This window comes from Podarcis vaucheri, assembly GCF_965113315.1.
Source record: "Podarcis vaucheri genome assembly, chromosome: 7".
In the NCBI taxonomy this organism is placed as follows: Eukaryota; Metazoa; Chordata; class Lepidosauria; order Squamata; family Lacertidae; genus Podarcis; species Podarcis vaucheri.
The window spans coordinates 38,628,168-38,654,525 of record NC_138765.1 but is presented as its reverse complement, the minus strand read 5'-3'; the positions used below and the strand labels follow the sequence as shown (position 1 = coordinate 38,654,525).

Below are 26,358 nucleotides of genomic sequence, written 5' to 3'. Positions count from 1 at the left end.
TTCATCTAGAGGAGAGAAAGAAGAAGAAGAAAAAAAGAAAGAGGATCCAAGAGATGACTGAGAGCAAGAAACCACAGTCACCCCAAAATGGCTTCTCTGTGGTTCTTGGGACATTTGTTCCTGAAATGCAATTCTTCCCATGGTTATGCAAGGCTGACAAATTCTTCACACTTTCTGTGGGGCAGATTTTCCCCCACCATCCTAATTCTCAGTTCTTTAGTCTAACCACCTAGTTTCAACGCTGCCTTGACGTTTTGCTGTAATGCTAAGTGTAAATTGCTTTGTGAGGTTGCCTATATCTGAAAGGCAACCTCATAAATGTTTGGGGAAATGTTTGGAAGATGCCTACAGAGGCTTTTTGGGGAGGGGGTCACCTAGCAGTTCAGATATTGGCACGGTAAACAAAGACTGGCACTGCTCTCCAGAGCACGTAATTTAGGCAACGAGATGTTGTAATGGCCACCGGCTTAGGTGAGTTTTTTTAAAGCATTAGATAAATGAGTGCACAGATGATTGGTCTATTAAATGGAGAATAGGCTTGATAGTAAAACAGGACCTTCACATACAATGGTAGTAAACTAGAATAGATGGGAATAAGCAACAGTGGAATGCTTGATGTGTCTTAATGTGGGCTTTCCAAAAGCATAACAGCTGGAAAGGGGACAGAACTATGATCTAATTCAGGAGGGTCCTGCTTATGCTGCTGTTCGCCGTCCTGCCTTCTAATCTCTTCCACTGCCTGAAGAACTAGCAACAATTTGCCAATGACCGGCAATACTTTGGAAGCAGAAACTTAGGGACTCCACTAAGCAGGTAGTAACACTCACTGTTCCCAGGGTGCAGGAAAATTCTCCCAAGAAGTCATGTTCATACAGCTGCATGCTTGACTTGTCTTGGTCAAACAAGGCAAATTTCAGCTTCTGAACCTCTTCAAAGCGATAATCTATGACAAACTTCTTGGAGAAGGCTGGATTGAGGTTGTTCACAGCTGTTTCTGTCCTGTCGATCTACAAATAAAGAATTAGGTTGAACAAGTGAGCCAATCAACGAGTTTAGATCAACAAGCTGATCAACTTTTAGACAGTAGTACAGTTTTTGTTGAAAAATAATGGTGAAGACAGGTGGAATATTTTTAGGGTGTTGGGGGCAATCTGAAAGTGCTCTTGCTATGTTCAGTCCCAGACATATATCTTTCCTCTCCATGGTTGAGTTCTGAACACAAAGGCGCAATTCTGCAAGGCTGCAGCAGAAGCAGCCTGTGGACAGCACTGACAGGCAAGAGCCTGAGATGTTGCCACCCTCTACTCTCCAGGGCAGTTTTGCACTAAAAAAATGAAAAGAAAATCATTCCAAAAATGGCTTGAGAAAGGTCATAATATTGATGGTGGTATCCATCTATTTGCAGCCAATCTGCTGTACCCAATGTTAGCCATAGTCAGAAGGAGACCAATTGAAATTAATGGCCATGACCAACATAGGTCCATTTCTCTGGGTATGACTAACATCAGATGCAATCCCTCACATAATACTGCTACATTATGTTTTCAACCCATTCTGCAATTAAAAAAATAAAAATATGGCACACATATTTAAATACGCATTTTAATACAAAATTATATTTAGTACATATTTTACTCAATATGTTTATGCCTCTCTAAACATATTTAATCAGAAAATGTGTATTTTAATGCATATGGTACATTTTAAAGCCCATGTTCTGTATCATAAATTTCAAAGAAGTGAAACATCCAAAATATTATTATGCTCTCTGATTAGACCAGGAAGTGTGCAATACATCAGTTTACATAAAAAGGCAGGCGCCAGATATTTAAAATACGAAATCCAGAGGATTTCCATGGGTAATTTCATGTTGCACAGGGAAGACTTCTTCCCCCAACCAACCCACAAAATATCAACCAGTCTCGAACAGAAAAATGAAAGGTGCACTCCATACAGTTATGGAGCAACTTCTGTGAAGAGGAACTACATGGATTTACACCAGTGTAGGCAACAGAACACTGCCTGAAGTCTGGGACTCCTTATTCGGGGGCCACTCAGTCGTTGTGGCCTATCAATCTAGAACATCAAGCACAGGCAAGACTCTGAGCACAGCAGCGCTGACCTGCTTATGCAGCAGCCCAAACATTATTTTGTGAACTGCCCTGAGATCTACAGATAAAGGGTGGTATAAAAATTTAATATATAATAATAGTGATTACTGTGCACTTCCATGTTTTGGGGGGTCCTATTGTTTTACTGCATCATGCTGCAGTTTTGTAGGTTTTTGGAGCCAGCGTAATGAGCCCACAATTACAAAATTCAGCTCAGAATTCATCAAGATAATCCACTACATGAATCTCAGGCCCCTGGGACTGCTTAGGCAACACACACCTGAGCCACAGCCTTCCCTAGCCTTGCTTTGTGGCCTCTGCTGGTGATTTGACTTGGCTGGATGTGTCCTTGATCTGTGGTAATAACTCTCACTTGCCTTGATGAAATATAGAGTGTGGGGAGAGGGAGGGAGGGAGAGAGAGGGAGAGGGAGAGGGAGAGAGAGAGAGAGAGAGCGAGAGAGAGAGAGAGAGCACCTACTTCTGCCATACCCGCCACTGGTGTGTGGCCCCCAGAAAGTTGCCCTTGAGGAGAATGTGGCCCTTGAGCTGAAAAAGGCTCCCCAGTTTTGGGGGTGGGGTTGCCAGCACTGCTTTGGGTGCCAATATATGTGCGCTTCAACACAAATCAGTTCTCTTTGCTTCAGTAAAGAGACTGAATTTTTCCGCGCGCTCTCTCTCTCTCTTTGCATGCTCACTTTTAAATTGAACTGATGCAAGAGAAGGAGCAAAGACTCCCTCACACCTCCCACATCTTGCCATGTTGAAATGGCAACATATTTTGCAGGGATCAATAGCAGGGCCTCTTTTCCTCCTTCCTAGGGACGGGTACCAATGTAACTTACTCCATCTGCCTCGCTGGCACCCATTCAAACTCGCAAGGCTTATGAGGGGTGAAGGAAGCGGCAGTGAAGTTTTCACTTTCACATAATTGGCTGTGCTCTTTAATGAAATCTGCATTCCTAGAAAAAGCCCAAGTGAGGAGAATGGCAGGTTTTTGGCTCTCTCAGCTGTGCTTCCTGTGCCAATGCAGGCCTTCAAGGCATAATGCATGACAGAGCCGGTGTGGAAGGAGGGAAGGGAAAATCGGAATGTGAGTTTAGACAGCTGCAAGAAGCCTGGGGCAGATGACCGTAGGACTCTGCAGGTGCACATAAAATGGTACTCTTCATGGGAGTTAGGAGCCTCAGACATGCAGGCTGAAAATGGCCCTGCAGAGCTCTCTATGTGGCCCTCAGGACTCTCTCTAGGGCATATGCCACTTCCCGGTCCTGTTCCAGATCACCAACAGTACTAGTCAAAATTGGTGTAGAATGTCAGGCCTACAGGACTGAATGTGGCCCTGCAGGGCACACTATCTGGCCCCCAGAACTCTCCCAGGCCACGCCCCCTCAAAAAAGGCCACATCTGTGGGTGTGGGTGCAGAAACCTGACAGAAAAAACAGTAGCCACACTGAAGCAGAAAGTGAACGCCCTGCCCACACCCCAAGAGAAGAGCCTCTTCACCGAATTCCACCTCTCCTTTCTATTCTCCCTTTATCTCACAATGAATCCAGTCTCCTGAAAACAACTTTAAGATATCTCCACTCCCATAAACAACATGGGAAGCTCAGAAGCAGTACACCTGCTTTAGGCCGAAAGGGGGGTCCCAGGTTGAATCTTCAGCATCTCCAGGGGCCAGGGACTGGCTGGACACTTAGGAGTGGTGGCTGGATACTGATGAGTTAGGGACTGGGTGGGGGGAGAAGTGGGATTGGAGACTGACTTGGAAGAAGGAATCGGTGAACTGGGGGAGCCTGTGACAGCCAGGAGATGAGAGTGAGAGGCAAGAGAAGCTGCAGGATCGGAGAGTGAAGAACAGGTGAGGCAGGAGGGAGAGGCAGGTCAGGGTGGTGTGGAGTCACGGGCTTCCACACCTCCTCCTCGTGTCCCCACCTATCTTGCTCCACTGTCTCCCTGGACCAGGAGGACTGAAGTGGGAGGAGCAGAAACAGGTTACACACAGGTGTAGTTTTCACCTGCCTGTGCACAGCTCAGGTTGGGGAGATACATAAGCGAGGGACAGGGCCTCTCTGTTGCGGCAACTGCCTCATTGGGTTCAAACCTGGGAGCAGCTGAGAAACATCAGTCCTGATGGACATGCCTTTTCCTAACTTGTAAGCATACTTTTGACAATAAAGAGTTAATTCTTCACTCTCAACTTTCCTTGCTTGACAGGGCCATGACACAAGGGAGGGCTGGGGGAGACCCCAATACTGAGCTAGATGGACCCAATGGCCTGACCCAATGTCAAGAAGCTTCTAATGTTCTTCTTATGGTTTTGGTCTGCCCACCTCCCGGCCCATCCCCAACAGTAAGTCCAAATTCAGTGGCTACTGAGCATGGGGCTGTTGCTGAGCTCTCCCTCCCCACTGCCGAACATTCCTCTATTTCTGCAACCTTTGGTGTTTCCCCAAAGCTGGCTGATACTTTCCTCTTGTACCTGGGTGGGGATGTACCTGCACATTGAAAATAGGGGAAATGATGAGAATCTCCGAATTATCAGCCCATTTATTTATTTATTCCTCACCTTTCCCCCAGAGAGCGCAAGGTGGCCTCCATAGTTCTCCTCTGTCCCATTTAATCCTCATAACAACTCTGTGAGGTAGGTTAGGCTAAGAGTGAGTGACTGGCTCAAGGTCACCTGGGAGCTCCATGGCCCAGTGGGGATTTGAACCCTGGTCTCCCAGATCCAAGTCTAACACTCTAACCACTATACCACCACTGGGGGAGGTTTTGCTCCTAAGTCACAGTGCTTTTTGGTCCAAGAGCACAGCTCTCAACAAGGAACACACCTTCCCATCACCTTTTTAATTACAAATTAAGCCTGGATTCCATGCCTTGTTGTTGAATTATATGGAAAAGGAGGGAGGAGGGGAAAAGACAGAGAAAAAGCTCCGAGGGGAAAAATGACGCAAAGAGGCCCTGTTTCCACACAGCTCCAATTATCCCAAGATAAAGCTCTTTAAAATCACTCAAAATTGCAGGAGTGATTGTATCAAGCGTTAAAAGCCACCTGAAGAGAGACAAGTTGTCTTGGGAGAATTCACTGCCAAGTGGCGCACAGTGTGTCCTGCAATGTTTCTCAGATTAAAGGCGCTTTGGAGCCAAAACCCAGGGCCCGCACGTGTGCAGGGCCCGGCTCCAGCCCTGACACGCTTTTCTTGGCCACAGGCCCTGGAAAACGCTGACACTTCTGAGGCTCACTCGACCTCAAATGGAGCATTTATGTGCTAATGCCTCCTTAACTCTGAAAGGGGCTTCTGTTAGGGATTATGGAAATCAGGCGGCGTGAGGTGCCTGCTGTCCTGGCAACACATTCCCGCAAAATTATACTCCTGGGAGAGAAAGTGCAAGCCCTTAAATGCATATCTCGCCTCCCAGAAGAAGAACTCCCCTCCCCTACAATTTCCCTTCTGTACCTATCGGTTTGCCTCCAGCAGCAAACAATGTTGGGACTGTCAGAACAGAAACTTGGAAAGGGGTTTGGGGCAAGGAGGCTGCCCTTTCACCAAACCGCCACAGTCACCTCAGGTGCCCTTCCTCACCTAGAAACCTCCTCACAGGAGTCCCAATTGTAGGCCTTCCTCGCTAAGGAGGTCGGTTGGCCCTATCTTTACCAAGCCTTTATCTTTAGAGGGAATAAAACTAGCAGGGCCATTTTTAGCAAATGTGGCGCCGGGGATGCAAATATCTGCCCAGTGCCCCCAAATTACCACAGATAATGTTGGGGTGGCTGTAGCTGTGCACTGCCAGCCATGGGGGGGTCAACTCTCCCCCATGCCTCTGTGAGCGAGTGATCCCCGCAGAAGCTTGGGAGTGAAGTTGGGCTCCTCCCAAGCCTTCTCGGGGGGAGAGCGATCCCCACAGAGGCTTAGGATGGAAGCTGTGCCCCACCAACCATATGGCTGGTGGGCGTGCAGCTTCCCTCCCAAGCTTCCCAAGCCTCTGTGGGGATCACTCTCCTCCGAAGGAGGCTTGGGAGGGAAGCTGCATGCCCGCCAGCTTTAAAGTTGGTGGGGTGTAGCTGGAGGGCATGCAGGGAAAGGGGAGGCTACCGCCAAAGCCACGCAGCTCCCCCACTTGCTGGGACGCCCCTGAGAGGCCGGCGCCCTGGCGTGACGCACCACTAAGCCCTATGGAAAAGACGGCTCTGAAAACAAGCATGGTTTCGTGGAAGTTTGCTTCCCCTACGAAAGGCTCCTCCATTTCCCCCATCTATTTGTCAGGGCACCTGAGAATTCCTTGAGTGTTTCGGTGGGTGTGGGGTTTTGAGCCGACTCCACTGCTGTCAGATTGCAGAGGACGCAGTGCATGGTTTTACTATGGAACTCACTCTCACAGGAGGTAGTGAGGAACACCAACCCAGATGGCTTAAAAAGAGGATTAGACCAATTAATGGAGGAGAGGGCTATTGATGGCTACTAGCCACGATGGCTGGGCTTTGTGCCCCTGCAGTTGGAGGCAGCAATGATTCTGAAAACCAGTTGCTGGAAACCACAGGAGGGGAGAGTTGCTCTTACGCTCAAATCCTACTTGCTCGTTTCCCATTGGAGCATTTGTTTGGCCCTTGTTTGGCCCTTGGGCCTAATCCAGCAGGTTCTTCATATGTTCTTATGTCTATTTTTCTTTCCAGTAAACATTTCTCTCCTATTTGAAAGTTCTCAGACGCAGTTCCTTTTCTCATCAATCAATGCACAATGTTCGATGAAAACACAGCGGAACATTTTGGCATGCCATTAGTAAAATCTCTGCCTGATTTTTGATGGGCTTTAAATTTCATTCTGCTTCTCCCCGGTAACAGCTTTGTTCTGCTTCAACCATTGTTTTTATCCATATTGTTGTTTTTAATATTGTATATATTTTGTATTTTGTATCACTAGTTGGGCAGAAAGGTGCTGCTGCTGCAACTACAACAACTAATAAGAATAATAAAAAAAATTTTCTAAATGAACAATTTGTAGATAGAACTAACTTGTTCGCACACAATAAACTCATGATGAGAGCTTATATTAGCATTTGCCAACCTGTTCTGGACTGCAAGCGACTCCCCAGTTATGTGGGGGAGGGTTACGTTCCGGCACCCCACAAGCAAAAGTGAAAATCACATAAATGCCCTCTCTACCATACTCTCTCTTCAAAATACTCCTCTCCACAAATCAAAAATACCGTACCAAAAATATACACAACTAGTATTGAAGCTCTGGGGCTGACAGGAGGCTGCAGGACGGGCAGAAAAGTGTTGGCTGTGCTACCCCACATAGAGTGGTGCCTCGCAAGACGAAAAGAATTCGTTCCGCGAGACTTTTCGTCTTGCGATGTTTTTCGTCTTGCGAAGCACGGTCCGTCGCAACTGCGCCTCTTCAAGCGGCTTTAAAAAAAAAGGCGCAAGACGTTTTCGTCTTGCGAAGCAAGCCCATAGGGAAATTCGTCTAGCGAAGCAACGCAAAACCGAAAAACCCTTTCGTCTAGCGAGTTTTTCGTCTTGCGAGGCATTCGTCTTGCGGGGCACCACTGTACCAGCTGTTAGCCAGGGAGGCTGAGCAGCCTAAACAAAGCCCCGCTGCACCTCCAATCTCTTCTCTGCCCTCACCAAAGTCCTCTTTGGGTTCTGGGGAGGGTTTCCTCGCAAGCCACAAGGACTCTCCAGCATTCTCCCTCTATTTCTGGGTATGAAGTGGGTATGCTTCTGTTTTTTTATCAACTAGGGCCAGGGCCTTTTCAGTACTGACCCCGACTTGGTGGAAAGCTGTGTCACAAGAGACTAGGGCCCTGCGGGACTTGACATCTTCCCACAGGGCCTGCAAGACAGAGCTATTCTGCCTGGCCTTTGGTTTGGACTCAGTCTGACCCTTATGTTTCCCTCCCCTTATGGTTTTGATCTATGGGCTACTTTTAAAATGAGGCTGCCTTTTAAATTGCATTTTAACCTGTATTTTAAATTGAGGTTTTTTCCCTATTATGTTTTTACTGTAATTTTACTGATGTTAGCCGCCCTGAGCCCAGCTCTGGCAAGGGCGGGCGGGGTTTAAATAAAATTTATTATTATTATTATTATTATTATTATTATTATTATTATTATTATTATTATTATTACCACTTTTTACCGGCCTTTTCATGGAGAATATGGCTATCCACGACTTCTAGTCACAATGGCTATGTTCTACCTCCCTGGTTGGAGGCAGTATGCCTCTGAATACCAGCTGCTAGGAATCGCAGGAGGGGAGGTGCTCTTAAACTTGAATCCTGCTTGCCAGCATTCCATAATGGGCATTTGGTTGGCCACTGTAGGAACAGGGTGCTAGGCTAGATGAGCCATTGGTCTGATTCAGCAGGCTTTTTATGTCGTTGCTGCTCTCCTCCCTCGCCTTTCATCATCAGGGTTAAATTGTCACAACAATTTAAAATGCAACAATAAAAACATTACAAAGCAAACTACAACCTTGGGTTACATATGCTTCAGGTTACAGACTCCGCTAACCCAGAAATAGTACCTCAGGTTAAGAACTTTGCTTCAGGATGAGAACAGAAATCGTGCTCCGGCGGCACAGCAGCAGCGGGAGGCCCCATTAGCCAAAGTGGTGCTTCAGGTTAAGAACAGTTTCAGGTTAAGAGCAGACCTCCGGAACAAATTAAGTACGTAACCAGAGGTACCACTGTACAACCGCAAGAACGCAGAAACTCCTAAAATCTCTCTTTGTTTTGGTTCTTATTTTTATTCTGTATTCTGCTTTTTTATATTGTAATTTTATGTTGTCAGCTGCCCTGAGATCTATGGATGGAGGGCGGTATAGAAATGTAATAAATAAAAGAATAAATGAACATACAAGTTTCAAACGGCCAGGGTCTTAAAAGGTGCAACTTCCGCAAAGCTGTATCATGAAGGTGAAGGGAAGGGGTTCCACAATTCTGGGGCTGCCACAGAGTAGGCGCTCTATGCACAACCCTAAGCTTCATAATATGGCTATCATGACTAGTATCCATTGATAGACTTCTTTACCATAGATTTTTCTGAATCTCCTTTTAGAGGTATGTAAATTACTGTCCGCCATCACTCCTCGTGTTTCGTTTCGGCACGCCACCATTCCACCCTGCCAATGCGCATAGATGCCAAACAGGAAAAGGATATTAACAAAACCTGTGAACATTTGAAAGCTAGAAATAGGTACGCAACGTGTGTGTTGGGGGAGAGTCAAAAATGGTGAGTGGGGTGGGAGAGGGAAAAAGGGAAAGAAGCTCTGCTGAAATGTATTTTTAAAAATGGGAGAAATGTTTGGAAATGCATATCAACAATATGGTAATTTTGCTAAAAATACAAGGGGAGGTTGGAAGGGAAATGGAACAGCGAGTTACTGTGGACCAGCTGTCGGGGGTGTGGGGGGGAGAGAGAGCAGAAAAGGAATATTATCTTCTCAAAACGGCTTCCTACACGATCTTTTGGGAGGATGGCAATCAAATAATCAGCTACGTATTAGTAGTAATTACATAGCACAACCTTGAAACTCCGAAATTGATTGTAGATTGTGGTTTCTCTCTGCACTGAATGATATGTTTCACTGTGGCACTGTATGCTGCAGCTTCACACTTTATTTTTTGTTTCATTTGTAAATTTATTTTATATTTTAGTTGTATTTATACCTACGTTTCTGCTAAATAACAATGGGCAGCTGTACTACTAACCTCATTTAACTGCAGGTTGTACAAATAAGTCCATTTGACTGTATGGCTGGGAATGATTCACCCATCTAAGATGTGATTTCTTAGCTTCGGTCTGATTCAAACCCAGGATCCGAGCTCATTTTCCATGCGACTCCCCAACCCCCCAGCCTGGCTGAGATTTAAGGGAAACTGCAGATTTCAGCAGATCTTTTAAATCTTTTTGAAAAATGTCTAGTTAATTTGTACACACCAACACTGATTAACTAGAGGGAATTCATTGAACATCCTTTGCATAGCTACAGAGTTAATTGCTTCTTGTTCCAGCTTTTAGTCATTATCCACAAAAAGGCTGGCACTGCAGATCCAAATATGGCACAAAGTGCTCCAAGGAAGGTCAAGGAACAATGTTTGTTATATTCAGGGCCATGCATCTTGAGTAAATAAAAATGGTGGCTGACCACCATGGATGGAAGTGGCTGCTGAGACCATATAACACTGGTCCTGAAAGATCTACATTGGTTCTCAGTACATTTCCAAGCACAATACAAAGTGTTGGTGCTGACCTTTAAAGCCCTAAATGGCCTCAGCCCAGTATACCTGAAGGAGTGTCTCCAACCCCATCGTTCAGCCCAGACACTGAGGTCCAGTTCTGAGGGCCTTCTGGCAATTCCCTCACTGCGAAAAGTGAGGTTACAGGGAACCAGGCAGAGGGCCTTCTCGGTAGTGGCACCCGCCCTGTGGAATGCCCTCCCATCAGAGGTCAAGGAAACAACTATCTGACTTTTTGAAGACATCCAAAGGCAGCCCTGTTGAGGGAAGTTTTTAATGTTTGATGTTTCATTATATAAAAAGAAAAGAAAAGGTAGCAAATTGCAAAAAACAAAACAAAAAACAACCCCCATTTTTATCCACACGCATTTGCATGTCCTGCCCCATAAAAGGCTGCTTTACACACATCTGCAAAAAAAGTAATAAAAAATTATTGCCTAACAACATTTTTATTGCCTTCTTTATAGATTCCATAGAACCATCCATGGTATGGAATGCAAAGGAATGTGGAAAAGAGAGAGAGTGAAAAGTTGTGATATTTTCCTTGCAGATCACAAACAAGTGGGACCTGCGACAGAGTTTTGCAATATATTCCCAACTCCTAACAGAAGTGTTTCTGCTCAGTGCACCTCAGAAACTCCATTCCACACCCCATCTCAGTTTTCCATTTTTGTTTTCCAGCTGACGCCCAGCTTTCCACTGCTACCGAGCACAGTCATCCCTATGGGGGCTTTGTAGCAGGTAGATGTTTTTTGTACTTTCAGAAACCTTGGGGGTCCCACTCAGCAAGCTGTTACCTCCCTCTTGTTCCCTAGTGGGCCAGAATCTGCCCCCAAACCACTATTATCTGACCGATGAAAGGGGACTTTTCAAGCGACACTTAAAAATGCAGCCTCAATTTTGATTTCTTGGTGCCAGCAAGCCTTTCCCACTGGAGACTTTTACATTCAGGAGGAGTCAGTGACTGTTCTTTGTTTCACATCTTTCTGGAGGCTGCCCAGGTTCTGGTGGGCAGGCTGAAAATATGCCCTCTCCCCCTTTTCCACACCCGCTGCCAGCTCAGACAATCCTCTGACCTCCCTTCAGAATCGGAGCAGCAAGCAGCAGCCTGCGTCTCACAGACTGCCCATTGAAGACTCCTCTCTCTCACATTCCGCGCCGCATGTTTTTCTGAAGCAACAGTCCAAAAATAACCCAGGCGAAATAAAAACCACACATCTGAAAAGTTGGCATTACAGAGAGAGAGAGAGAGGGAGGGAGAGAAAGAAACACATACACTTCAGTTCTGATGAAAACCCTGAACAGAGAAGGAGCTTGGAGCAACAGGGCAGTGAAAAATAGCACTTCAGAATACGAAAAGGAGGAAAGGGAATCTTTTTCATTCAGGAACAAACTTCCTATTACACCAACCTTCACCAGCCTGGTCCCCTCCAGACATTTTGAACTACAACTCCCATCAGTCCCAGCCCTAAAACTGCCTATGTTACTAAGCATGGTTTGCCATCCCTGTTTCCTTAGCTCCAAAATCAGTTGCCCCAACACTTCTCTTACTAACATCTGCTTTCCCCCCTGCCCTGCAGTCTGAGCCTCACAATACTGTTCATTGGAAGAACATAATAACATAGGAAGCTACTTTATACCAAGTCAAATCATTGCTCCAGCCAACTCAGCATTGTGTACAGTGATTGGCAGGAATGGCTCTCCAGGGTCTTTTTCCAGCCTACCTGGAGATGTTGCAGACTGAACCTGGAACCTTCTGCACCTAAAGTCTTCACCATGAAATTGTAACACACTACCCCCTGCAGCTGAAGATAAACATGGAACCACAAATATACTGTATTTGGCTTCCCCTTCAACTCCAGACAATCCTCTTGGTTGCATCAAGCATGAACATAGCATCAGTTAAGGAGTTACTACCCGCTCATTCACCAGACAGGCACTGCATTTTCTGGTTCTTGGTAAATTCACTATCTCCCCCTTTTGCCTTCTCAAAATTTGCTCAGACTAGCTCGGCAGAGTTGCCATTCTTCAGAGTTCACCGCTTCAACATGCTGCGTAAAATGCCATATATGCAAAGTACACAACACCCCTCCCTGACCCACCCACCCACCCCAAAATAAAATTATGGGAACTGTAGTTTAGCCTTTCACAGAGCTACAATTCCCAGCACACTTAGCAAACTACATTTCCCATGATTCTCGGGCGGGGGGCACATGTACTTTAAATGTATGATGTGTACACAGCCAAAATAAGTTATGTCCCCTTCCATAGGAGTGGATCAATCTGGTTTTGCATGCATGTAAATGCATACACACGAACATCACAGTGGATTTGCTTTCACCCTACCACACTGTTTCATCCAAAGGGCAGATACCATTTGGGCAGAAGAAGTGATTGCAGAGTAAATGACTCCAGTGCAGACTACAAGGGGAAAGAGCAGAACCTTCTGGCAGCTTCTGACCATGTAAACAAAGCTGTGTAAACAAGCTTCCAATTCCTTCCTTGAGCAGTTCTACAACACAGCTGTTTTCCTGTGTCCATCTGCCTCTCATCACAACAGAGTTTTTACCCCCCCCCCCAATATCATCCAAAGCAACAACGCCGTCCGCTTTGAGAAACCAGGGCTGATTCTTCCTTATGGGCAAAAAATGTTATTCACAAAATAAACCCAAGAGCATGCAAATCCCAGCTGCTGGGCAGTACAATGTGTCTTCTCTCTGAATATATTAGCGCAGAAGAGAGGAACCATCTTTCAAGTCAATGTGTGTGTGTGTGTCCGTACTCCATTTCACACAGCATGCGGTTTTCTTGTCAAAGAAAGCCAACAGTAGTATCTGTTTGGAGAGTGAACAACTGCTATAGAAAACCTTGCTTAACAGTGGGGCAGTTGGGTGGTTTTAGACTCTGGACTTAATGGGTTGTATCCAAGAAATACTCAGAGTAGGCTGATTGGAATGATTATTTCCCATGGGTCTGCTCTGAGGAGGACTGACACTGGTTAGAACCTAGTGGTTGTCCAAAGATGGAGATGGAAGCAGCAGGCTTGTTGGCCAGCCTGCCCGCAGTCTCCTCCTTTTGGAGGAGCTTGTGGGAAGTTGGCACAAGTCAAGAAGAGGATGGCGGACAATCTACTGCCGGTAAGCTGAACAGACAAGGAATCCCTGCAGAGTGATTGCTGACCGTTGCTCCTTGGGTTAACTGCTTGCTCTTTGGACTTCCTGATAAAGCTATAACAACGTTTTAAGAAGTCTATGAAAGGGAACAAATTGCCAGCAGATTTAATCAAAACAGGTGTCTGCAAAGAGAAGATAACAGAAATGTATGACCAAAGCAAGCAGGAGGCCATTGAGGTTTCTGCCCAGAAAATAACTGATTCCTGGGCCACAGATTCACAGTCTTTCATAGAATCATAGAACTGTGGAATTAGAAGGGACCCAAAGAGTCACCTAGACCAACCCCCTGCAATGGAGGAATCACAGCTAGAGAATCCCTGGCCGTCCAACCTCTGCTTAAAAACCTCCAATGAAGGAGAGTCCACCACCTTCCACCACACCCAGGACTGCAAGAATCTACTATTTCCAGGGTGGGGGGATCACACAAAAAAGCCAATGGGTCAGCTTACAAATATTGGATTATAACTCGTAACGCTGCTTGAATGGTGGAGAGATTCAGCGGTGCTGCACTCCCTCTGTTTCTTCCCCAACAAAGGGTGTCCTTCAGGGCAACCTAGGCAGCCTCAGAGCAGTACCCAGACCTCAAGCCAGATTGTGATGGATAGAGAGAATCCACATCCTCACAAATGGGCAGTTCAGAGAGTAGCGATATAACGTATTATCAAGTGATATGGGAAGTCACAGAAAAATAAGAATTGTAATATATTGTGTTCCTAAGATGTATTATGTGAAAACCTAAATTATTATTATTATTTAAATAGAGAATTCGTATCCTCCAAGCATGCATGTAACTGACCAGCCCTCACCCTTTTGAATTCTTACCAGGGATTAGGTTTGTAAATGCTTGAATGTGTGTCAAATCCGGTTCTCTATCTAAATGAACTTTAATATTCTTATCATTGCCAGGAACATATTGCCTCTTGGCCCATCTCCTCTCCAGCCTCCTTTTCTGCCACTGATTCTGGACCTCTCTCTGCCACAGACTCTTCCTGCTAACTAAACCCTCTTGCCTCAGCTTCTGGCACCACCTCCTCCCAGTCTGCTCCCTCTTATTTCTCCAACCACTTGGTGTCACCCCACCACCAATCCCCTCGCTCTGAGCCTTCTTCCCTTGGGGGTTCCACAGCCGGGGCCTCCCATCACTCTTCTGCATCCAACCAGCCCATGACAAAATTCTTGTTAGCTGATCTTCTGTCTCAGCCTCTCCAACACGGAATCCATTATATCACTCTCCCACAACCACCATTTTGTGTCATACCATGCTCCTGTGGCAGCCATTTTGTAACTCGCACCCACTGGCCAATGGAGGATGGCCATTCCTGACACAGGGCAACATTTTGGGCCTTACCTCTGTCCACTTGCCATTGACTTCCATAAATAAGACACAGAAGGGGTCAGATTTAGAGGTGACATCTCTGTCCAGAAGATTTTGGCCACACACAGACAGTTCGACTTTGCAAACGCAGTACTGGGGCCCGACTGGCACGGAAGGGCTGGAGCTGGTTGTGTACGCCATCAGCTCAGGCAGCAACAATTCCCGACAATCTGCAAGGGTAGAAAGGTTTATTAGTACTAGGGGAGGGATGAAACTCATAAATTCCCCATAAAAAGGCATTTGCTACAAGGAGAGATGAGTCTTGCTGGTGCTTTGACCACCCATGTAACATAGTGGCCAAACACGTGAGCTAAGTTCTGAGTTCAAATGTCATATCAATCCTGTGTACTCACTCCACTGCAGATTCCCTCTTCTCAGCTTCAGCTGCCCTCCCCATTGCTTTTAGTTTTAACTTTGTTATATTTGTGGTTAAGACTGCAACTTGTTACAACTTTATTCTTCCATCAAACTAACAGAGGTGTAGTTTTGGGTCTTTGCTTTATTTTCCTTACGGCTGAAAGCTCGATTTAATATCGCTTATGCTTAGCATTTTCATTGTGTCCCCAATTTGGGTCATTGTGAGAATGATACTGAAGTTTTGTTTTTTCTGTAATTTCAGAAATTCAACATAAAGTAGAATAAAATATAAAACAAAATAAGGTGATGTGTCAAGATGCACATTGATGGAACTCAATTCCAAGTGAGGACCATAAGTCCCTTCAAACAAACATTTAAGACAGGTTTGCTCCAAATTGGTTTCCCTTGGCAAGTATATTTCACTGCTGTTCATTGATCTAGCAATGAGTTATTTCATTCAGTACAATGATACAGTGCCAAGTTGGATGTTGCTATTTATTGCTAATACGTTTTGCTGCTATTTCACTGCTTTTTGTATTGCTCTTAATTCACACATTGCTCTTAATTCCCTATTTCACTGCTTCTCTTATTGCTCCTCTATTATTTTGAATATTTTTATTGGCTTGCTCTATTGCAATTTTTCTGTCTGAGTGATGGAATCTATATGACAGTTGCAGAGTCTTCCAGGGGCCACATGTCACTGGCAGGTGAGGTGAGAGAGAAACAGTGGCTGTGGCCAGAACGATGGGTGTGACTCTCACAATGACACAGGAGGACAAATGTGGCCCTCTAAGCATCTCTATCTGGCTCTCAGAACCTTCCCCAAGGCACCCCATCACTGGCTCCACACCCTCCTTGAGTGCCTTGTCCTAACTGGAACATGCCACTGAACAATGATAATGCCTCTTGTACACACACACACAACAGGCTACATGACCCTTTGGGTTCCTTCCAACTCTACAATTCTATAATGCAGTGGAGATAAATGAGTGTAGATACAATTGGCTTTTGCACATTTGCAATGCAGTCAGCTGTACAAAGATTAAGTCCCATCCTTGGCTCCTTCTTGTGCCCAGAAGGTTCCTAATCCCTGGACTGAACAAACTTCCCCGCCCTGGCTGTGCAGCTATCTGGACAGACAAGTGACCAACCCCAACTAACACGCTGCTTTCAACATCTCCATCTCTGAAACGAGGGCCACCCGGGTGAACATCCTTGGAACTGCCACTCCCTCCAGCTCAAAACCTTCAGCATCCTCTCCCCAGTTCGGTGGACCGCATCTGCTTCCCTATGGGAGAACATTAAAACCTGATTCACAGCCCTCTCTTTTTTAATTCTCAAAAGGCATGACTGCCCACGGATGACGGCTCTGCTGTCTCTTCCTGTGGGCAGCTGCTGACAGCTGTGCTCTTCATTCTGTTCAGGGTCAGCCATCTCTCCAAGCTCCCCCGGCCCCAGGCCCTTTCAGCTGCATCTCAATTTCTCCGCCAACAGAGATGTCACATCTTCCTGACAGTTTCAAGTCCTGGGCAGAAGGTGGCAGGCCAGCCATGTCCATAAGAGAGGCAGAACAACATCAGCCAGGTTAGGAGGGAGGGCTCAGTCTGCAGAAAGACAGCTTGCTCTACAGCCACTGCTCCTGAATACAGAGGCATAGCAGCTGGCTGGGAAGATCTCTGCACATGCTCAGGGGGCCCCTCTACTCCAAGTTGCTTGCAGATGCAGAGAGAATCAATGACACCAGCTACAGAAACAGAATCTCTCTAAGGAGTCTCCCCCCCAAAAAAAAAGCCATGCTGGTTGGAGCAGATGGAAGCTGTTAGTCCAAAACATCTGGACAGCACCAGGTATTAGGGTGTGTTAAACTTCAGAGTCTTTATTTCACAAACTTACAGCTGCTTGCAGAGATCCTGGCTCTCATATAATAATATAATAATAATTTATTATTTATACCCTGCCCATCTGGCTGGGCTTCCCCAGCCACTCTGGGCGGCTTCCAACAAAATATTAAAATACAGTAATGCATCAGACATTAAAAGCTTCCCTAAACAGATGTCTTCTAAAAGTCTGGTAGTTGTTTTTCTCTTTGACATCCGGTGGGAGGGCGTTCCACTGGGTGGGTGCCACTACCGAGAAGGCCCACTGCCTGGTTCCCTGTAACTTGGCTTCTCGCAGTGAGGGAACCACCAAAAGGCCCTCGGCGCTGGACCTCAGTGTCTGGGCAGAACGATGGGGGTGGAGATGCTCCTTCAGATATACATGCATACATTCCTATGCAGTTCCTATTTCCCACAGTCTCCATATTGCCCTGATTTTAAACTTTGAGGTGAAAAGTTGGGAGGGAAAATAAAATAATAATAATAATAATAATAATAATAATAATAATAATAATAATAATAATAATTCCCTGCCCATCTGGCTAGGTTTCCCCAGCCACTCTGGGCAGCTAACAGCATATCTAAAAACATAATAAAAACACAAGTCATTAAAAACCTCCTGATACAGGGCTGCTTCCAGATGTCTTCTAAAAGTTGTGTAATTCTTAATCCCCTAGACACCTGAAGGGAGGGTGTGTGGAACACCCTTCAGGTGTCAAGGAAATAAACATCTGACTTTTAGAAGACATCTGAAGGCAGCCCTGTTTAAGGAAGTTTTAATGTATTTTTAATCTTTTGTTGGAAGCCGCACAGAGTGGCTGGGGAAACCTAGCCAGATGGGTGGGGTATAAATAATAAATTTATTATTATTATTACTACTACTACTACTACTACTACTAGGAATTAAGAGTGTGTGGGTGCGCAAGCACGTCTCAGGTGGTAGATCCATCCTGACTTTACTGAACATACATCAAGGCCTGTGTACACAGATGAAAACTGTCGCTGCACACAAACACGTACCCCCTCCCAAATAAACTTTCTCTTTGAGTTGCAGCTGCAAATACTATCAGCTGCACCAACCAACCCAAGCATTTCACTAAATATTCTTTATTATTATTGGGGAAGGGGGAAATAGTGATTCATTTCCTAACATGCCCTGCTTTGGAAACCAGTGCAAAACAGGGGCTTTTAGAGCAAATTACATATCAGGTAGCTTTGTTACTCCATTCGCTGCAGCAAAAACAACTAGAGTCTTTTGAATTTCTCTGAAAGACAGGCGGGAGAAATCTTGCAGCCCCTCGTGTGTCATGCTCAGGCAGTAATTGTAGTTGTTTAAATAAGGGTCAGGCTGTTAAAAAAAACTTTGTCGGCTTAGTTATAGATTAAGGGGTAGTCAATTACACTGAAATGAAACTGTGTGTTAAGAAAAACAATAGTTCTGAAAGACAAAAAAAAGACATACAGTGGTACCTCGGGTTAAGAACTTAATTCGTTCTGGAGGTCCATTCTTATAGGTCATGCTATATTCTGGATTATGTTATGTTTTATAGATTATGTTTAAATAGGATGAGAGTTCGGAAATACGTGCAAATGTATATGTGAACCCGGTCTTTGGGTGGGTGTTTGATTTTCGTTGTTGTGTATACTGTGTATATACGGACAATGACGATAAATTTATCTAAATCTTATCTATCTAAATCTAAACTGTTCTTAACCTGAGGTACCACTTTAGCTAATGGGGCCTCCCACTGCTGCTGCGCCACCAGAGCACAATTTCTATTCTTATCCTGAAGCAAAGTTCTTAACCTGAGGTACTATTTCTGGGTTAGTGGAGTGTGTAACCTGAAGCGTCTGTAACCCAAGGTACCACTGTACTTCGTTTTTGTAGGAAAGCATCCATACCTCATGTTCATCCCCGTCATGAAACTGAACCACAATTTCAAAAGGGTTTTGGGCAAAGTAGGAGGAGTAAGAGAAAATCTATCATTCAAATGTTGCCCGAGCCACAGATTCCTTTCCAGGAGGTCTAAGAACAGTCAGCTTTATTCCCAACTGCAACATGGAGTTAATACTATCCTGCCTTGCAGAACTGTCATAAAGATTAATAGCACAATCATATGCATGTTTGCTCTGAAGTGTGTCTTACAGCACAGGGTGGAGCTTATGCTTCAGCAAGTATTTAGGACTATAGTTTGAGATCATGTGTGTTAAGTACTTTGAAACTGACTACATAAATACTAATATGCATGAGATAGGTACTATCTCTGTTGTCCTTTCAGCACCTATTCAATACCTTCCTTTTTCAACAAACCTTTTGAGGGGAGAATTTTTTATCTGCACTTGTATCTGTATTGGATTTGAAATTGGTTTTATATCTGAAATTGTTGTAATTGTTTTTATATATGATTTTTAATATCCGAAATTGTTTTATTTATTTTTGTTAAACTCCTTTGAGATGTTTCACAGGAAGCAATTCATATTATATAAAAATAATAAAACACTAGAAATTAAATGGTGATGATGACACTAATTAAATAAACACCATTATCTATTCACCCAGTGCTGCAGTATCCTCCGATATTATTTTATAAACGTGCACATTTGTAAGTTATTATATTTCCTGTTACATGACGGTTTCCAGTTACGTTTACGATTACATTTTAACTTTGGGTGTTTATATTTTAATGTTTTAGTGGGATTGCTCTGTGGTATTTTTTGATGGCGGATGTTTTATTTTAATGCCTGTGTTTTGGTAGGCAGATTCTTCGTCTTAGCTGCTTGCATGAATTGGGTGTTTCCACATTAGTATAACTACAGCTCTGTTAGAGTAATGGACATCATTTTAATGATGCTATGGTTTCTATACTAGTAAACAAGCATTAAGCAGAAAACCCCCCAGGAGGCTCAGAGCTATGCAGAACACTTAGGCTAAATGTGAGTGCCCAAGGAGGAGAGAGGGAGAGGTTGGAGGGAGGGGAATGGAAATCTATCACAACATAGGCCTCAGGCCCTATTATACCAATACCCAAGGCTTAATATCTTGAGCCTTAAGCTGTGCACATGCTATACCTTTAAAGCACATTCTTTCCCTCAAAGAATTCTGGCCACTGTAGTTTGTGAAGGGTTGCTGTGAATTGTAACTCTGTGAGGAGTAAACTATAGCAAACTTACTTTTAAAAGACATCTGAAAGCAGTTTAGGGAAGTTTTTAATGTTTGATGCTGTATTGTGTTTTTAGTACTCGGTTGGAAGCTGCCCAGAGTGGCTTGGGAAACCCAGCTAGATGGGCAGGGTATTAATTATTATTATTATTATTATTATTATTATTATTATTATTATTATTATTTATTGTTGTTGTTGTTGTTGTTGTTGTTGTTGTTGTTGTTGTGCCTAGAATTCTTTGAGGGAAAGAAGGTACTTCAAATGTGCTTTAAAGGTGTATACAGTGATACCTCGGGTTAAGAACTTACCGTATTTTTCGCCCCATAAGACGCACCGGCCCATAAGACGCACCTAGGTTTTTTGGGGGGAAATAAAGGGGAAAAAAATTATTTCCCCCCCAGGTGCGCTGCGCTACACCAGGAGCTTGGGGCGTGCGGAGCTCAGCGCGCCCCAAGCTTCTGCGTGCCGGCAAGGTCTCTGCTAGCGTGGGAGAGCCGGGCGCCTCTCCCAGGGCTAGCGGACCCCTGCGCTACACCAGGAGCTTGGGGCGTGCCGAGCTCAGCGCGCCCCAAGCTTCTGCATGCCCGCAAGCAGTCCGAAGCATGGGGAGCCCGAAGCACGGGGAGCCCGAAGCACAGGCTGCCGCCCCAAGCCTCGCGCACCCGGTGGGACCTCCTGCCGGGTGTGCGAGGCTTGCAGACACTCGCCCGAAGCAGGGGGAGCCCTCCGGAGGGCTCCCCGTGCTTCGGGCGACAGGCTGCCGCCCCAAGCCTCGCGCACCCGGTGGGACCTCCTGCCGGGAGCGCGAGGCTTGCTGACACTCGCCTGAAGCAGGGGAAGCCCTCCGGAGGGCTCCCCGTGCTTCGGGCGACAGGCTGCCGCCCCAAGCCTCGCGCACCCGGTGGGACCTCCTGCCGGGCGCGCGAGGCTTGCAGGCATTCGCCCCATAAGACGCACCCCGATTTCCCCTTCATTTTTGGAGGGGAAAAAGTGCGTCTTATGGGGCGAAAAATATGGTAATTTGTTCTGAAGGTCTGTTCTTAACCTGAAACTGTTCTTAACCTGAGGTACCACTTTAGCTAATGGGGCCTCCAGCTGCCACTGCGCGATTTCTGTTCTCGTCCTGAAGCAAAATTCTTAACCCGAGGTACAATTTTTTGGGTCAGCAGAGTCTGTAACCTGAAGCATCTGTAACCTGAGGTACCACTGTATATAAGCAGACATTATGGTTATTTCATGTTAACTAATGTTTATTTGTTGCACTGCATACATGTTTTGAATTGTTATAATGCAAAATCAGTGGGGTGTGCGTGTGGAGAATGCACTTAAAGATCTAGGGCATAGGCAGCCTTAGAGTCCAGCCTCACGTTTTTCCATGCTGAAAGGTATTTTGGTTTGTAAAGAGTGTGACTTGGAGCAAACAAAAACTAGCTATATAAGGAAGTCTACAGGAAGGGGGAAAGTCCTGAGGTCATAGACTTCAGGGTTATTAATCATCCACTTCCCTCCAATTTAGATAAACCTTCAGAACTCTGTTTTTACAGGCCTGTTAAAAAACCTTTTAAAAAAGAGAGAGAGAATAAGTCCAGACTAGAATGAAGTGTTTCCACCTACCATTATTATTTTTTTAAATACACTTTTCACGCAACCAAAGCCTTAAAATAAGCAGGCTTGTTCTATTTTTATCATTTTTCCAGACCAAAACCAAATTTGCAACGGCTGTGTTGGCACTGGCCTTAGCTCTGAAGGGATAGACTAGGAGGGAAGAAAATGCAAGTTAGGTTCAAAGGCCCATCCACTGAGGAAGAAAGAAGCTGAAGTAAATTAAACCTGTGTAAAGTTACACCAGATCCAAACTCCGCTCAGGAGTGGGGCTACTGCTGGCTGAGATGGCCTAAGCCTGGCAGAGGGAAAACAACAACAACAACAATAATAATTTATTATTTATACCCCGTCCATCTGTCTGGGTTTCCCCAGCCACTCTGAGTGGCTTTCAACAGAATATTAAAATACAGTAATCTATTAAACATTAAAAGCATCCCTAAACAGGGCTGCCTTCAGATGTCTTCTAAAAGTCTGGTAGTTGTTTTTCTCTTTGACATCTGGTGGGAGGGCGTTCCACAGAGCGGGGGCCACTACCGAGAAGGCCCTCTGCCTGGTTCCCTGTAACTTGGCTTCTCACAGCAAGGGAACTGCCAGAAGGCCCTTGGCACTGGACCTCAGTGTCTGGGCAGAACGATGGGGGTGGAGACGCTCCTTCAGGTATACTGAACTGCGGCAGTTTAGGTTTTTAAAGGTCAGCACCAACAAGCCCTTAAAATAGTGTTTAAGTTAGAATCATAGCACTGTAGAGTTGGCAGGAACCCCAACCCAGCTGCTGTGCAGAAATCACAGCTAAATAATGCTATTGGCACACCTGCACATTCTGAGCGTTTCTGTAAAAACAGATACTGACATCTTGGCATTTTAAAATCAAGCAAAGCACACAAGCTAAGATAAACCTTCAGGCCCTATGCTCTTGCATCAGGCATTGGACCTGCAAGGTGTACACCTGAAACACGACCCCACCCCTTGCTCTCGGAAGCCTTATAAGAAACTGCTGCAGGAAAGGGACTGTAAGCAACATCATGGGAGGGGTGTTCCTAGGGCTATATGGTCAAACCGTGAAGCTCCCTTGTTATTTTTGCTAGAGGATGCTGCATGTTATTTATGTAATCTTGTTATATTTACAGCACTGAGATCTGTTTTTTTGTGTACTATTAGATTTGCTATTAATTTGCAAATCTTATTATGAAACAGTTACTATGTTATTGTCCTGCTGTTTTTGTGAAACTGTTGCTATGTTATTTTGCTGTGTTATTATGAAATTGCTTTCGTTTGCAATGTGCTCCTGTTCTTTTGTTTTAAGCTGCTTGGAGCACAATTTCTTTTCTGGAAAAGTGGCGTACAAATAAAATGAATGAATGGCTCAACCTGTACCTGCAGAATCAAGTACAGACTGCAGACATTTAGACACTGGCTGCAGAGGAGGCACATCCATAGGCAGTTCACCCTTACACCAGGAGGGTGATAAGGTAGGCCTGTTTCACTCCACAACAGCCCCATGAGTACAGCAGGAAACTAGCAATGCAGCCTGAACTATAACTCTGATTGCTCCCTAGCTAGGAGGCCAGCTCCAAATACAGCTGAAACGGAATGTCCACTGGATTGGCCCAAAGTCATTTTTTCCAGTATGCAGGACACAGATTCCTAGATCCCTTTCTCTTTCTACATCTACAATGTTCCATGCTATGCTTGTTACTTTTCCACTAGAATTCTGCACATTTCAGCAAGGTCTCCAGTGCCCACCAGATCTGTGGGTTTTGCACCGATACCCACACTCGCGCCTGCATCCATCTGCACTGGGTTTGCTCTAGGGTGCTCAAGGGACACCCAGATTTCCAGGGGCAAGCCACAGGAAGCTTCTGTGCTGCTCCTTCATCATCTTTTTTTAACAACAAGGCAGAGTGTTTTCCCCATTCACAGCTTGACGGGTTCTCCAACTTGCACCTGGTTTTAATGACAGACTTGCAGCTTGCTGGTTTGCCCCTTGCCATTAGTCACACACATGGCCCCAACCCCCCCCCCCCCGCTGCTCTGATGGGAGAAAGATGAGCTCATTTTGTTACTTTATTTAATGTCCTTTCTCTGTAGGCACAATGAGCCAAACTCTGAGTTGCACAAGGCCACTAAGGCTTTAAGCCTTGCAGCATTCTCCAGGGCCAGGCATGGCAAGGCATGAAATTTCAAAAGCAGTTCGGGCTCTGTTGCTCGTGGACGGGGGGCAGAGGGAGAAAGAGAGGTCAGTTTTTCAATGTTTTATTGTGGTTTTAATATTCTGTTGGGAGCCGCCCAGACTGGCTGGGGCAACCCAGTCAGAGGAGTGGCATATATATAAGAAAATAATAATGATAATAAGAAGCCTCCCTGGGCCATGCTAGCGCGAGACCATTTTGCACAAGGAACAAAAACAGCCCCCTCCACAGGCAGCCCAGTGCTGCTATTTTTTTACTTCATTTGTGTTATTTTTGAGTACTATGGAGAAATGCGACCAACCCCATCTGGAGTATATTCTCTGCAGCAACTGATTCAGTGGCGCTTCACATGAAGGCCGGCTGTGGAAGTCTTGCTGGGTGCCTGCAAGTCCTCCAGGCACACTTAAAAATAGCTCTCTGGATGTACGCAGGGAAAACAGGAAGTGCAAAGTCAGACCATCTTCTCCATCAAACCCAGCAGTGCCTTCACCAGAAATGGGTGGGCCACATTTGTCCCTTGGGAAGTTTCTGGGGGTCACATGCTAGAGATGGGAAGGGCCAGAAGCAAAAACACAGGGAGCAAAGTATAACTATTTTACCTTTGCATAGTAGGCTAATTTCAACACACACACCCCTCTATCCTAGTGGGGTTAGTCTTGTCAGACTAGGACCTGGAAGAGGTCCCCACTCAGCCATGAAGCTCACTGGGTGACCTTGGGCCAGTCACTGTCTCTCAGCCTAACCTATTTTACAGGGTTGTTGTGAGGATAAAATGAGAGAGCAGAGGAACCATGTACATCACCTTGATCTCCTTGGAGGACAAAAAGGTGGCATATAAATGCAATAAATAAATAACAGCATGTTCTGAGTCTGAGGACACAATACAGCCAAATAATAATAATAAAAATAATAATAATAATAATAATAATAATTTATTATTTATACCCTGCCCATTTGGCTGAGTTTCCCCAGCCACTCTGGGCGGCTCAAAGACGGTGCAGAGCAGGGTATGGTGAGAGGGTCATGGGCTGGAAAGAGGCAAGGCAAGGGATGTGGGCCAGGGTAGGTCCTCAGGACTGGATAGAAAAGGCCAGGAAAGCCGCACACAGCCCCTCAGGCCTAAGGTTTCACACCTCAGATCCACACACTGCCTGGCAGAGGCTCTCCAGAGTCTCAAGATGCTGATCTATTCCTGCCATTCCCAAAGGGTGCAGGATCACCCCCGGCAGGGGGGATTACCTGGGGGTGCTATGAGGAAGGGAGGCACTAAAAATGGGGCATTAAGACTGCTGCTAAGTGGCTTCAAGCCAGACATTTGGAGACTGGCATCACTTCCTCAAGCCCAAACATTGCATGAAGCATTTACGTACTTGAACAGTGAAGTGTATTTACTAAGCATGGCATCTAAGGTTCTTGCCAAATGACTAGCATACTTTGAAAAGCTAGCATCACTGGATCAAGTTTATCAGTTTTGTTGGACTGATGGAACGAAATAATTTTAATTGGATTTTGAATAAACATTGTGAAATTATTTTTTGCTTCTTTTGAATTTTATTCTGCCATTATCTTCCTTAATGGGTGGTGCAAACCGCTAGTGTGAATAATGTTTTTTATACGGCGGGGTGGAAGGGCGATGAGTTTGTGGAATCAAGAAGGCAGGGGTGTGAAAAAGTTTGGGAACCATGTTTCTATCCTGCCAATTGATAGTGGGACTTTCTGAATACAAACACCTGCTCTCCTACTGAACTACCAACCCTCCTTATTAGTTACTTGTAGAATCAGGGAAGAATGGACCTTGCCTGGGATATGCCCATGGCATGACAGATAAAGCAACAACCGGGAAAAGATAGACATAACATTTTACAAGGACAGGAAGAAACACCTCAAACAGAATAATTGCCACACACAGGAAGAGCAAGGATATAGTCTGAGTGCCTCACTTGTAGTTTTATAAATCATTTAATGTGTCAACACAAATAGAAGTTATTAATATTGCAGTTGTTGTATAAGGGATTATTGTTTTGAACGGAATGTAATTGAAATTACAGTGGTACCTCGGGTTAAGTACTTAATTCATTCCGGAGGTCTGTTCTTAACCTGAAACTGTTCTTAACCTGAAGCACCACTTTAGCTAATGGGGCCTCCTGCTGCCGCTGCACCGCCAGAGCACGATTTCTGTTCTCATCCTGAAGCAAAGATCTTAACCTGAAGCACTATTTCTGGGTTAGCAGAGTCTGTAACCTGAAGCGTATGTAACCTGAAGC

General features: G+C 45.2%; 1 protein-coding gene and 1 long non-coding RNA gene across 3 annotated transcripts in view; one reads left to right on the top strand and one right to left on the bottom strand.

Annotated features, from left to right (window-relative positions):
* CPNE2 (copine 2) overlaps positions 1-26,358 on the bottom strand; it is an 82,354-nt gene that overhangs the window by 35,995 nt on the left and 20,001 nt on the right. Inside the window, exons 2-3 of the mRNA XM_082233491.1 lie at positions 14,879-15,075; positions 828-1,007 (exon numbers count right to left, since the gene is read on the bottom strand). Coding sequence (XP_082089617.1) covers positions 828-1,007; positions 14,879-15,046 — 348 coding nt within the window. The 5' untranslated portion in view covers positions 15,047-15,075. The remainder of the gene's footprint in view (positions 1-827; positions 1,008-14,878; positions 15,076-26,358) is intronic.
* LOC309538207 lies at positions 11,998-24,985 on the top strand. 2 transcript variants are annotated; one of them, XR_014222127.1, is made up of 4 exons: positions 11,998-13,113; positions 15,525-15,645; positions 23,209-24,618; positions 24,953-24,985. It is a non-coding gene; the product is annotated as an uncharacterized lncRNA (long non-coding RNA). The 2 variants fall into 2 exon arrangements; XR_014222128.1 differs by lacking the exon at positions 24,953-24,985 and having other exon boundaries at positions 23,209-24,745.